The 15,058-nt window shown below is 31.6% G+C and overlaps 2 protein-coding genes across 2 annotated transcripts; both read right to left on the bottom strand.

Annotated features, from left to right (window-relative positions):
• Window positions 1-675: 675 nt before the first annotated feature.
• LOC122007570 lies at window positions 676-2,403 on the bottom strand. The gene is made up of 6 exons (XM_042563294.1): window positions 2,368-2,403; window positions 2,086-2,289; window positions 1,739-1,840; window positions 1,419-1,643; window positions 799-1,035; window positions 676-705 (listed from the first exon to the last, which is right to left on the bottom strand). The coding sequence occupies exons 1-6, from the start codon at window positions 2,401-2,403 to the stop codon at window positions 676-678; spliced, it is 834 nt and encodes a 277-aa protein (XP_042419228.1).
• A 7,157-nt stretch (window positions 2,404-9,560) lies between these two features.
• Window positions 9,561-11,315, bottom strand: LOC122007586. Its single transcript, XM_042563295.1, has one exon. It carries the CDS (start codon window positions 11,313-11,315, stop codon window positions 9,561-9,563), a length of 1,755 nt encoding a protein of 584 aa, XP_042419229.1.
• Window positions 11,316-15,058: the final 3,743 nt, after the last annotated feature.

Here is a 15,058-nt window from a genome sequence, read left to right on the forward strand (position 1 = left end):
CTCATTATGTAATTTGTAATGACACTTACAAATGTCTTCTATACTAGTCTATAATGTCTTCTATACTAATCTATAAGGGCATTAAAAAAATATCATTAAAAGTTATTTATGATGACTTTTTTAAAAGTCTCCAATGGATTTGATGGTCTATTGTGACCTAAAAAATCCATATATTATGAAAGATGTCATCCATTTTCAATATTTTCATGATATAATATTCACTCACATAACAAATTAACATAAATACAAATAAAAAGTTTTAAAATAGAAATTAAAATGCTAATCAATAATTGTCATTAATTTTCTAATCCATAAGGATAATAAATTTGTCACATCAAAAATATCTATATACCAATTACAAATGTACCTAATGTATTTAGTTTTAGAACTAGAAAAAAATTAAGTCTCATAAAGCAAAACATAACCAAACTTGTAGTGCATCTTCATTCTTCAACCATCACATCTTAAACAAAATCCAATATTCTTGTCACCTACAATAAAAATTCATATATTTGTGTAAATAAAATAACATAAAATAAAGAGATTAAAATTTAATTTAAACTAGCAAATTTTTACCAAATGATAAACCGAGAAAATTCCACAGCATCAAATATAATTGGTTTAAAAAGACACTAACATTTACCTTACTATTGTGCCACAAAACTCCAAATGCACCTAGTAGAAGTCTTCTTCATTAACTGTCAACTGTAAATATAATTGATATTGGTATAAAAAAGTGTCATAACATGATGGGCATATACAATAAATAGTAATTAATTAAAAAATTACATATCATACCAGATGGCAAGGCCAAGCTATCATTCCTCCAAGTGTATCCTCAAACCTTTGTAAAAGATCATATGGCCTAATCAAACTCTCTTCCCGTTCTAAGACAACTAGAACTTGTATTTCACACCAATTTGGTCCCAATGCCTGTCTTCCTACTTCAGTATTTGGATCCATGCTATGAACAACTCCTTTTGCCACAATTTTCATCGAATCAAATAGACTTTTTATCGAGACAGAGCATCCAACCTAACAAGGCAAAAAGAGAAGGTCATGATGAAAACAAATATGGTATACCATCAACAGCAACATTTATGGTAAATAAGATTATACGTTATTACTCAATCTAACTGAATTCTCAACTTCTCAATAAGCAGCAATACACATACAAGAAATCAATAAATGACTAACTCATGATAATTATAATCTCACACAAAAAACATATATAGCTTGGAAGAAAACAAACTAGATAAAGACTTTACCCTTAGAGATAAACTAACTGGATCAGAAAGTAATGGACTACTTGATATTGTTGTGTGTTGTATACTGTTGTAATTTGAACCAAGGTTTTGGTTTGATTGATTGCAAATCTTTGATTCTAACATTGCAATGTGTTGGCCTTGCTTTCTAACTTGTTTATCCATTTTTTCTAACTTTGTCCTTTGCTCCATCACTATTCGGTTGCATGTACTACGGCTTGGAACTTCTCCCCATAAATCAGATGGGTTAACACCATCACCAAACATACGTACTCGACCTGGTCTATCTGGTCCAATAATTTGAGCAAATATGTCATTTTGACCAACTTGATCATCCTCGTCTTCAGGAAGTTGATTTTCTAGTTCTTTCATTGCAGCCTTTACCAAAAAATCAGAAGTCATAATTTATACATAGACATGATGAAAACCAATATCTTTGAAAGTAATATAATTGTAGTTTATAATTAACTTACCAATTTTTCCGCCACAATGTTGCTTGAGGGGCTTCCATTAGCATGAGTAAAGCAAGCATGGAATAATTCGACTCGTGATGGAGGGCGTCCCCTTTCTTTTCCCTAAAATTATAGTTGTTAAAAGTTTGTAGATTCTAATGCATGCAAATTATAAGATTAATATGATAAATTACCAATTTTTGTTGCACTTGAGCAAAAGATCTTCTTCCAGTTGTCTGATTCATTATCTTTTGCTTCCGAGCAATCTTATTTTTTTTCACTTCGTTCCTAATATATTAAATTCAAAAATTGATACACGATACAAAAGTAAAAATGAAAATTTTCTAAATAGATAAAATATTATATACCTTTGATTTTTCTGAATTCCACTGAATAACTAATTTCACATATTGCTCTACCAAAGCTCTGTTATCTCTTTCTTCCAGAAGAACTTGCATTGGTAACTCAGGATCATAATACTTCTTTTTAAGTTCTGACTTCCAATTTCTCCATTTTTTTGATATTGAACGTAGTGTCCAACTTTCTGTTCCAGGAGGAAGGTCATACTTTTCCTACACAGACATTTAGAAAATTTATCCAAATAATAAAAATTATTTAATAATAAAATTATGCAATAACATTTCAATTACCTTTATAACATCTAACATTTTTTTCTTATTTTCCATGGGCATTTTATGCCAATCTTCCACGCCAATTGGACAAAATTTACCATTTCTTGCCAAAGTACCTAAAAAATCAGCAAATTTATTTCTTCTTGATCATATAGGGCGTCCCATACCATCACATTGGATCTTAATACGTGGCAGCGTACTAGGTCGACCCCAAATGTCTTTCATAAATGTAGGGCCTCTGGTTTTCTTCTTAGCATTAGGAGATTCACTTTCACTATCTACATATAGAAAAAAAGGAGAAATAAATGATTGAATAAATACAGTGAAATAATTTATTACATACTTTGCACAAGTTACCTTGATCAAATTCTTCATCCATAAAATCATTTTCAACAATCTTATTTGAAGCTTGTAACTCAATGTCTTTCTGATTTGAAGCTTCATCTATTTGGTTATTTGATGCACCTTGAATGTTTTGACAGTCTGCACAAGTATTGTTTGAACAAAATATAAACAAGAGTAGTTAGGTGTGATACGTTGAGAATAAATATGTAATCTAATACGACATAGATCATACAATTGCATAAATTGAATCAATTAGAGTTGCTATAAAGGTATTTGATTCTATTTGAAGCTATAAAAGACTATCTATTTGTTCAACTATTGTATCCAAATACAACTTTTCACTGAAAAACTGTTTGTTTTTATTGAGTAAAGAGGACTTATGTTCCCTATTGCATACAAAATGGATAAAGGATATATGATTTATGTATTTTCAAAGTTACTTATATGATTTGGGTAATACAAGTTAAAAACCACGTGATTCATTAATTTGTCGTTGTTACAATGATAACAAACATGCACTGAAAAATTTATTTGAATTCATTTCAACATGCACTGAATAAAAAATGAGTAAAAGATATTTTTATTCAACGATCTAATTTATACAAATTATTAAAAGTAGAGAATCAAAGTGAAAAATATAGTAAAATCTAGCTAAGTTCATTTTGATATGTTGTATCATATGATGAATCACGATAAGTATCATATAATACAATAATATTGTAATTTAATTTACTAAGAGATTATACAAAAGAAAATAATAGATTGCTGATGTATAAAATAAGATGATACCTTTTTTTTTTGAGTTTCGAGTTGTGTACTTGTCAATCAAAATCTGTGGTTGAGTATTTGTCCTATCTTGAAGTTGAACATGAAATTTTCCAACATTTTTACTTTTAAGGGGCATTCCTATCAAAGACAAGTTATATAAGATAAATAAAGCATGAAATAACCATTATACCAAACTATATTAAAACTTAATATTTTGAAATAAAAAAAATCACAAGTTTCATATATTTTTATATCTAATACCTTATACATCATTGTCTTTCTGAATTGAAGTTTCATCTATTTGGTTATTTGATGCACCTTGAATGTTTTGACAATCTGCACAAATATTGTTTGAACAAAATATAAACAACTTGAGTTTTAAATTATAAACAAGAGCGTTCTGACCTTTTCTGTTAGTTACCACGTTCTCAATTTCCCTTTCATGATAGACTTGAATAATGTATATAACATATAAAAGAAAAAGTCAAATAAAAGTTATACAAAAGAAAACAATAGATGGCTGATGTATAAAATAATATGCTACCTCTTTTTTTTGAGTTTCGAGTTGTGTAATTGCCAATCAAAATCTGTGGTTGAGTATTTGTCCCATCTTGAAGTTGAACATAAGATTTTCCAACATTTTTACTTTTAAGGGGCATTCCTATCAAAGACAAGTTATATAAGATAAATAAAGCATGAAATAACCATTATACTAAATTATATCAAAACTTAATATTTTGAAATAAAACATTCATAAGTTTCATATATTTTTATATCTAATACCTTGTACATCATTGTCTTTCTGATTTGAAGTTTCATCTATTTGGTTATTTGATGCACCTTGAATGTTTTGACAATCTGCACAAATATTGTTTGAACAAAATATAAACAACTTGAGTTTTAAATCATAAACAAGAGTGTTCTGACCTTTTCTACTAGTTACCACATTCTCAATTTCCCTTGTATGATAGACTTGAATAATATATATAACATATAAAAGAAAAAGTCAAATAAGAGTTATACAAAAGAAAACAATAGATGGCTGATGTATAAAATAATATGCTACCTCTTTTTTTTAAGTTTCGAGTTGTGTAATTGCCAATCAAAATCTGTGGTTGAGTATTTGTCCCATCTTGAAGTTGAACATGAGATTTTCCAACATTTTTACTTTTAAGGGGCATCAAAATAAGAATTTTAGGTTCTTTCAAACATTGACTGCATAAGTTTTCCGTTTCTTCAAGATTCAGAAAACAGTTCTGGCCAATTTTCAAGGTTAACCCTGAATATTTTTTTTGGATATCGACTTCTTTTTTAGAAAACTAATGCCTGAAAAGCCCAAGCACAATGCTGGTGATCTATACCCCATATTCTAAACATAATTAGTTGCAATGCTCTAAGCAAATTTCACACTGTTAATTTCACATATATACATGGAAATTGTTAGAATCCTATCGAATCTGCCCAAATAAGTTTATAAACCAGTTCAACTTGGAGCAGTGACAGACCTCTCTCACAAAAAGTAAATTGTGTTCCCAAATCCCATTTCAAGCACCAATTTAAGCAAAAGCCTATTCGCAAAAGCTTCCAAACAAGACCAGGTTTTGAACCGGTCATCCCATTGGTTTCCAATTTTTCCATCTGTAACAGCATACAATTTGCCCAAGCAATTCAACAAGACTGGATGGAATGACCTCAGGGCTGTTTTATTTTAGGTGATACAGACCCGTAAAAGCAACAATATCTATTAGATTAGGCATACAACTAGTACAGAAGAGGCAAAGAGTAACCATATAAATTTTGATTGAACAAAATACTTCCATTTTTAATTAGCACACAGACACTGCAGGTTCTGACAAAAGAAACTAATTGCCTCAGTGAAGCTATCCTCCATTAATACCTACCTTGCACAAATTGTGCTAAAAAAGTCATAAATATCATATTAAAAACAAAAAAGAAGGAACTTAAGTGTGGGAAGCACCGACCATAATAACTATACATGGTATAGACGTGTGTGCCACGCCACGCATCAACTGATATTTGTGTTAACGAAACTTAATTGACTATTATGTAATTAAAAACCGCTAGAAAACTTGGGTAGAATGCAGTGAATGAAAATTAAACAGGGGTTAAGAGGCTAAACAACAAATGGCACCATGAGTGCTAAGACACTGAGATTCTTTAAAGCTGGCATTTAGGCACTCATAAACTGCCAACAATTGCCTATCTTGTGAGAGAAATGAAGTCACCAGTCACTGAGTATGTGTTTGGAGGATGTTAAAGTATGTGTTTTGGAGGGAGAAATTGGAAAAGAATTAATGGCCTAATAATCCAATGTGTTTTCTGCTGATTGTTATGTAACTAGTTAAAGATTACGACCACAGATAATGGAGGATAGTGCCACCCTTCACTGAATAGAGCAACATGGACATGAATAAACTCGTCAAGTATACAAGCATGAAATAAAGCATTCCTATCAAAGACAAGTTATATAAGATAAATAAAGCATGAAATAACCATTATACCAAACTATATTAAAACTTAATATTTTGAAATAAAAAAAATCACAGGTTTCATATATTTTTATATCTAATACCTTGTACATCATTGTCTTTCTGAATTGAAGTTTCATCTATTTGGTTATTTGATGCACCTTGAATGTTTTGACAATCTGCACAAATATTGTTTGAACAAAATATAAACAACTTGAGTTTTAAATTATAAACAAGAGCGTTCTGACCTTTTCTGCTAGTTATCACATTCTCAATTTCCCTTGCATGATAGACTTGAATAATGTATATAACATATAAAAGAAAAAGTCAAATAAGAGTTATACAAAAGAAAACAATAGATGGCTGATGTATAAAATAATATGCTACCTCTTTTTTTTGAGTTTCGAGTTGTGTAATTGCCAATCAAAATTTGTGGTTGAGTATTTGTCCCATCTTGAAGTTGAACATAAGATTTTCCAACATTTTTACTTTTAAGGGACATTCCTATCAAAGACAAATTATATAAGATAAATAAAGCATGAAATAACCATTATACTAAATTATATCAAAACTTAATATTTTGAAATAAAAAATTCACAAGTTTCATATATTTTTATATCTAATACCTTGTACATCATTGTCTTTCCAATTTGAAGTTTCATCTATTTGGTTATTTGATGCACCTTGAATGATTTGACAATCTGCACAAATATTGTTTGAACAAAATATAAACAACTTGAGTTTTAAATCATAAATAAGAGCGTTCTGACCTTTTCTGCTAGTTACCACATTCTCAATTTCCCTTGCATGATAGACTTGAATAATGTATATAACATATAAAAGAAAAAGTCAAATCAGAGTTATACAAAAGAAAACAATAGATGGCATACAGGATTACTTAGTATGTTAAGTATGCAAGATCAAGAAAACTCAAATAACAACTAGCATACAGGATTACCATGCTTCTCATAATCAAGCATTTACCAATAACAACAAACAACACATTTCCCACCAAGCAAATTTACCAATAAGAAAAATATTACCATGCTTCTCATAATCAAGCATTTACCAGCAAGCAAATTATAGAAGTCCTACTGGATTTTTATAAAATCTAACCACATTTCCTGGTAACCCAATGTTGGTATTACAAACTCCATCCATTTGTTGGTTGGTATATTACTTACACTAGCAGATTTGAAAACAATAGATTGTTGATTTGAAAACAATAGATTGCAGATTTGAAAATCTTTCTATAGATTTTCGAATCAATAGAAAGAGATGGCATCAAATCCAATCATACAAAAGAAAACAATAGATTGTTGATGTATAAAATAAGATGCTACCTCTTTCTTTTGAGTTTCGAGTTGCGTGATTGTCAATCAAAACCTGTGGTTGAGTATTTTCCCCATCTTGAAGTTTAAAATGAGGTTTTCCAACATTTTTACTTTTAAGAGTCAATCCTATCAAAGTCAAGTTATGTAGGATAAATAGCATGAAATAACCATAATTATAAGGAAGAAAGTCCTAACCTCTTTTTGAATTTCGAGCTGCGTGATTGGGAATCATAATTCGAGATTGTGTATTTGCCTTATCTTGATGTTGAAAATGAGGTTTTCCAATAGTTTTACCGTCACAAGCCATTCCTATCAAGAGCAAAAGTTACAATTTATAGATAAAAAGAAAGTTAGTTATATATCCATTGATATGATAAATAAAAGGTCCATAGTCAACAGTGAAATAACATATATATATGGCAAATCTACTCTCTTACTATCACTTTATATCATATTAATTAAACATAAAAATTATATATGCTAGACAAAATCTCATCATAAACAGAATCTCATCATATATCAACATCAATTTCAACTCCTATAGCATCATCCCGAACCCAAACGATTTCTTCATGATCATGGTCATCTTCAGGATTACAAATACAACTTTGAAGGTATGTATCAACATCTGCCAAAGGTTGCATTTTATACTATCCTCGTGCATCGGTGGTGATAATTACATGCCAATTACAATCAACTGGATCTTCCACATAAAAAACTTGCATGGCTTGGGATGCTAAAATATAAGGCTCGTTATGACGCTTCACATTTGTAAAATTGGCCAACATAAAACCATCCTCGTCTAGTTTTAGTCGTTTTCCTTTGGAGACCCAATCACATTCAAATAAAACAACTCTTCGACCTCCCTCGTAATCTAACTCAATCACATTTTGCAAAATTCCATAATAATCAAGTTCACTTGATATTGGATTCTGATCTCTAATACTTGAATAACTTGAAGTAGTAGCGCGAACAATAACACCACAATTCTGAGTTTTTCTCTTGCGTTCCACTTCTTTTGTATGAAACCTAAATCCGTTGGAAAGGAATTTTTCATATCGTATCCCTATGAAATTTGGACTTCTGGCAAGTGATTTCAGATCATTTGATATTGGATCATCCTAGGAAGGATTTGTATTTTCAATCTATCACAAAAAAAAAAAGATAAAATATGTATAAAAATCATAATATATAACTTTAATGACAATTACACCATAAACTTACATGTTTTGCAAACCAAGATGCAAAAGACTCACTATGCATACGTTCAATCTGGTGAGGTGGAAGACCAGAATGACTAAGATTCAAAATCCGACGGTGTTCACTGAAATTAAGAATAACGATTTGATAAACATTGATGATTATATATTTAAACTCGATGAAATATATATTAACATACTCTATATAAGATTGTACGTGATGACAGTTGAATAACACATATTGATGTGCCTTCTTTAATGTCTCATCATCAAACTTAGTTGCAATGGCCTTTCCAAGTGCATAACCAGAGGCTGTAAACACGTCCAATGCAAATGTTGAACCGATAGTTGTATCATCATTTCTCGTTGTTTGATTGAATCTTGTCTCTACATAATCAGCTAAATATAAAGAACAGAATGTCAAACATTCCTCAGCCAAATACCCCTCAGCAATGGATCCTTCTGGTCGACTTCTATTTCGAACATATGACTTCAATGTCCCTAAGTACCTTATATCACAAATATAAATTTTATATTATTGAGTGAAAATAATAATTTAAATAAAACAAAATCAATAAGAGAATTGTTTATTACCTTTCAATTGGATACATCCAACGATAATAAACTGGTCCAGCAAGTTATACTTCAGTAGCCAAATGTACAGTCAAATGAATCATTATGTCAAAAAATGACGGAGGAAAAATTTTCTCGAGTTGACAAAGAATCACCGCAATGTCTTTCCTCAGACGAACCACATCAGTAGGAGAAATTACTTTACAACATAGCTCTCTGAAATACCTACACAATCTGATCAAAGGATTCCGAACTGATTTAGATAAAGTTTTACGTAGTGCTACTGGCAACAACTATTGCATCAAAATATGGTTGTCATGACTTTTTAGACCAATTAATTTTGCTGGTTTCAGTTGAACGCATCGTGAAATGTTAGATGCATAACCATCTGGAACTTTAACTTTTTTCAAAACCTTGCAAAATGTACCCTTCTCTTTTTTCCCCATTGAATAACAAGCTAGAGGTAGGTAAACTCTACTCGGTCCCTTCTCAATAGGATGAAGTTATGATCTTATCCCAATTTCTTGCAAATCAAGACGTGATTTAATATTATCTTTCGTTTTCCCTTCCATATCTAGCAATGTCCCACAAATTGATTCGCACACATTCTTTTCAATATGCATAAGATCAAGATTGTGACGTATCACATTATCTTTCCAATATGGTAAATCGAAGAAAATACTCCGCTTTTTCCAATTGAATGGTAGTTCTGGATTATCATCAACTATTTTTCCAAATTTCAATTTAAAATTTTTTAACTCATTGATCATTGTGTCTCCTGAAAGTATTGGTGGTGGTCTTCCATACTCTTCTGTGCCATCGAAATGTTGAGAATCTTTGCGAAACTCATGATCACTGTTTAAAAATTTGCGGTGACCCATATAGCAATATTTTTTACCATTTTTTAACCACCGTGAATGTGTAAATTTGTGGCACACCGGGCATGCAAATTTACCCTTGGTGCTCCATCCAGATAGGGTTGCATATCCAGGAAAATCACTTATCGTCCATAGTAATGCAACATGCAATTTAAAATTTTGTTTTGTTGATGCATCATATGTTTGCACTCCTACTTCCCACAAATCCTTCAAATCTGCAATAAGAGGCTGCAAGTAGATATCGATGTTATTTCCAGGAGCTGATGGACCAGGTATTAGCAATGATAACATAAAGTATGGTTGTTTCATACACATCCATGGTGGAAGATTATAAGGCACTAAAATGACTGGCCACGTACTATGCACCGCATTCATATTTTTAAATGGATTAAATCCATCTGAAGCTAATCCTAGCCTTATGTTTCTAGGATCCTTCGCAAATTCTGGGTGGTTATGGTCAAACGTTTTCCAAGCTGGGGAATCAACTGGGTGTCGCATGTAACTGTCTTTTGTGCGAGATTCAGAATGCCATCTCATATGGACGGCCGTTTTGTAGGACATGAACAAACGTTGTAACCTAGGCTTTATTGGAAAATACCATAAAACCTTACATGCAACTTTCCTCTTGTCACCAGTAGGATCATCTTCAGATGTTTCCCATCTAGGCTCATTGCATGTTTTACAGAGAACTCTTTCCTTGTCCAACCCCCAGTACAAAGTACAATCATTAGGGCAAGCATCGATTTTTTCATAACCAAGTCCTATTTGCTTCATCAATTTCTTTGCTTCATAATATGACTTTGGTAAATCTTTCATGGCATTTGGAAATGCTTCTCTCAACAAATCCAAAAGCATATTAAAGACTTTATTGGTCATTTTTCCAAGACATTTTAAGTGAAGAAAGCGAATGATGAATGCAAGTTTTGAGAATTTCTTACATCCAAGATATAACTCCTTTTGTGAATCATCAATTAATTTATAGAATTTCTCGGCCTCCCCAAACGGAATATCTTTATCCTTTTCAAATCCTGCTGTATTGATTGTACTACCATCGTGTTGTTGGACCCCAAAAGCATCATGAACTAGTCCCTCCATGTTATCTACATCATCACGAGACAGAACCGAACTAGATATTGAAGGTGCACTACATGCTATCTCTCCATGAGCAACCCAGTAAGTATAACCTTTAATAAATCCATCAACTGTCAAATGATCATAAGCCTCCTCTCTTGAAACACATATGCCAATCTTACATCTTGCACAAGGACATGCAATTGTTCCATTTATGTTTGCATTAGAAAATGCAAAATCTAGAAAATTCTCAAGTCCTTTTCTGTATTCCTCAGTTTGTCTTGGTAAAAACATCCAACCTTTATCCATCACAATTCCAGTAAAAATATGTACTAAAACTGGTTCAACAAAAAAATAGATTCAATCAAAAAATCAAAAAACTTAACAACCAATATAGTAACTAAATAATCTATCTGTAAACAACTCAAAAACACTAAATATTTTATATATAAACTGCAAACATGTTATTAAATAGATTCAGTCATTGTGATAAACATGATAAGTCAATAAGATAACATGATTTCAATATCTCAATAGATGTATGTTTATTTTTAATTCTAGAAACATAGAAAAGTCCATTATCCATTCCTACAAGATAAATTTAATTTTTAAAAATCATGATAGTACAGAATGTTTTTATACTTATTATTAAAGAGCAAAGTTTAATAAAAGATAGAACCAAAATGTATCAAAAAGACAAGGTTTTCTATGTAGTTAAAATGAGAAAAACGTCACTTCGGTATGCATGATTCAGGAAGTATGCATGCACTAAATAAGCGAAGGAAAAAATATATGCTTTATTTTCTTCTTTTTCATTTTCTTTTTAGTTGGGAAGTCCCTTTTTGGATGAGCCACCAGACCATGTGCTTCCATCTCCATCAGTAGCGGTGGTGGATCATTTCACATGAAAGACAAAAAAAAAGTGGCAAAAAGAGAGAGGAGGAGCGGAAGTAGGCAGAGGAATAAGAGTGGAATCATGTCACAGTACTGAAATCTATATAGATTTAGATTTGAACATGGAAAAGATAGAGAGAGAAGAGTATTCTCATAATCTCATTACAACACAAAAGTGATGTCTAAGGGGAAAAGGAGGATCAGATGGAAAGAAGGCTTTAATTTGTGGTACATGAGTTTAAATTGTTTTAAATGACAAGGAAGATTCCTTTTCAGCAAAGCAAAGCTTGACACAAATGATTCAATGGGGTGCACTAGTGGGAAGGATGCTTCCATATCCGACAACTACAAAAGAAGCAGCCCTATGCATTTTATAGTAGGTTATGGAGCAGAGCAAGAGCCTTGAAACCTTAATGCATCTATCTCTATGCAAGATCCCTCTTGAATAGCTTACATATCAAGGGTTTCTCATTTACATTTTTTCTTGGAAATTTAAATTAAATTTGGCTAATGGTATAAAAGCAGCCCCTCATCTTAGTGATATGATTGGAGAGGGATATTGAACAGGGCAAACAAACTCTCAAACTTATCCTTACATCTCATCCCCATATTTTTACATTTTTGGATTGGATTGTGCTGCATCTTGAGATTTAACATGTACATAGGATCACAAAGAGAGACTTCACGAAACACAACTTTGTGCTTGTGCTAAACATTAGCTGTTCCTTTTGATCAAGACCACAGCCAGAAGGACTTAGGAGGTAAACAAATAAATGGCTTCAGGGAACCAACTAGTTGCTTGGGTTGGATGTGGATAATTACCTTTCAGCTGGAGGCCGCAACAATGGCATAAAGATACAATGATTAAAGGTGGGAGGAAAGGTTTGTATGTTCATGTGGGTGTCACTGGGAGCAAGACAACTCTTTTAAGCAATTAAGCATGACAGGATAGATATATATGTTTGAATACTACGACTAAGTTTACTTTTAAATGAAGTGCAGAGGAAGCTACAACCAACTTTCTATGCTTCTTTTCTTGTGGTACCAAAATGTATCCACTATTCTCTCAGGATAGAAACTTCATTCATTAATAGGATGGTGAGTTTAGAAACGAGGACCTCACTATAGCTGTCAAAGTTTTTCAGAACTTAATGGCTGACAATATTATCTAATGAAGAATCATGAATGGTGTGTCAATCAACAAAACAAACAGATTGCAAAAGAATAAATGTTTTACTAACTAATGTCTTCTTATAAGTATCACTAGTCCTTCTCAACTCAATAATACAACAAAAAATAACACAGAAATCAAGTCAACGAAAGTAGAGAAGAGAGGTAGATACTGAAATCAACCTTAATTAAAACTTCCTTCAAACTAAACATATTGAAGCAAGATGTGGTTTCACAGAAATCACCAAAAATCAAAAAGAAATCAACCTCTTTACCACAAAAATTCACAGCAAGAAACAAGAAAACCTTCAAAAGAAACAGAGCGCATAAATAGTTAGCTTGCAACCTAGGGCTTCAGATCATGAAAAGAGGAAAGAATAGGACCTTGGCGTCACAAGCAAGAGGGCAGACGGCGCACAGACACTTGCAACCTAGGGCTTCTGATCACAAGACGCTAGAAGAGGAAATAATAAGGGCTCGGTGTTGCAGATGACGGGGTGGATGACAAAGGGGCAAGCGGATGACGAGGCAGGCGGCGCAAAGGATGTCGAGGTAGGCGACAGAATACGGAGCAGGCGGCGCAAAGGATGTCGAGGGTTCGGCGAGGATCGGGCAGGGACGATCGTCGATGGAAATATTGAAAGAGGGAAGAAAAATTAGGGATCGGGATATAGGAAACTCGGGCGCGGCTGAGTGCTTTGTTGGAGGGAGTGAGGAAAAAAATTGGCGCGCAGGTAAAACCTTACATTACATTTATTAAGTGTCATAATAATATACCTAATTAGATTTTAATTTTATTAATTTTTCATTTGTAATCAATGTCATTATATATATAAAACAACTACATTTTTAAATAAATGTCATGAAGAAAGTTTCAAGAAAATCATTTCTTATAGTGACTTGAGCGTCAGATAATTTATGCTAAAGACTCCTCTACTTTTTAGCTTTGACATTCAATCTATTCTCTTTGATGTGTGTAAAAAGACAGAAGAAATTTTTTTTCTAATCAAAGTCTTCATACAGTTAATACAGTTAATAGTATAATCATCTATCCAACATACGATTTTTTTTATTTTTAGACAGGATTAATGATGAACTAAATAAAATCACGCGTGCTAACGCTGTATTTGTTACGTCATGACTTCACTATTTCAAGCTTTTCACTGCACAGTGTCATCGATTCTATTCAACCTCTAACTCGTATCGGTCTAACATATAATTATTCCCTACTTAAATAATATATGCATACATATAAAAAGCTTCATGGTTTATGTATCGCTGCTTTTATCGCTTGTTTGTCTCCTGTCATAAATATACAACTAGTCACGTGGATAAGCACAATCAAATGAATCCAATAAATAAATCAATAGCTGAGGTCATAGATGACGTCATAGTTTTTGGTCGGTGGGCAATTTAGTCAAACAGCTACGTTTCTAATTTGGGTAATGAAACGAGCGAATTTAGTATTTTATTTATGCGATATCATGTCAAAACATGAATATATTCGTCTTCAGTATTTTTATTAATTTATTATAAAATTTATATGGAAAAAATAAATTACGGATGATTATTAATCTTTGGAATAATAATTAACACATAAGAAAAAAATTTACTTTAATTTTATCAAGATTCGAATCTCAGATTTCATGATGACAATTATACGACATCAAATTAGGACAATGAATGAATAGTCAATAAATTTAGTGATGAAAGCTTATTCAAAGTAATAAACTGTTAATATTTGTGAATAACAAATGAGCTATGTTGATTAAAAAATCTCTTACCAATTTATTAAATAAATAAAAAAATTTAAAATAAATAAATAAATTTATATTATTAAATTCAATAAATAATTAAATATATTTAAAATATAAAAAATTTAAATAATCAAATAATTTTAAATTGAGGATTCAATAGTATCTAAATAAATTAAACTCCAATCAAATTTAAATTTATTGGAAAAAATTAAATCAAATTTAAATAATTAT

The sequence above is a fragment of the Zingiber officinale genome, chromosome 1A, assembly GCF_018446385.1.
Source record: "Zingiber officinale cultivar Zhangliang chromosome 1A, Zo_v1.1, whole genome shotgun sequence".
Taxonomy (NCBI): domain Eukaryota; kingdom Viridiplantae; phylum Streptophyta; class Magnoliopsida; order Zingiberales; family Zingiberaceae; genus Zingiber; species Zingiber officinale.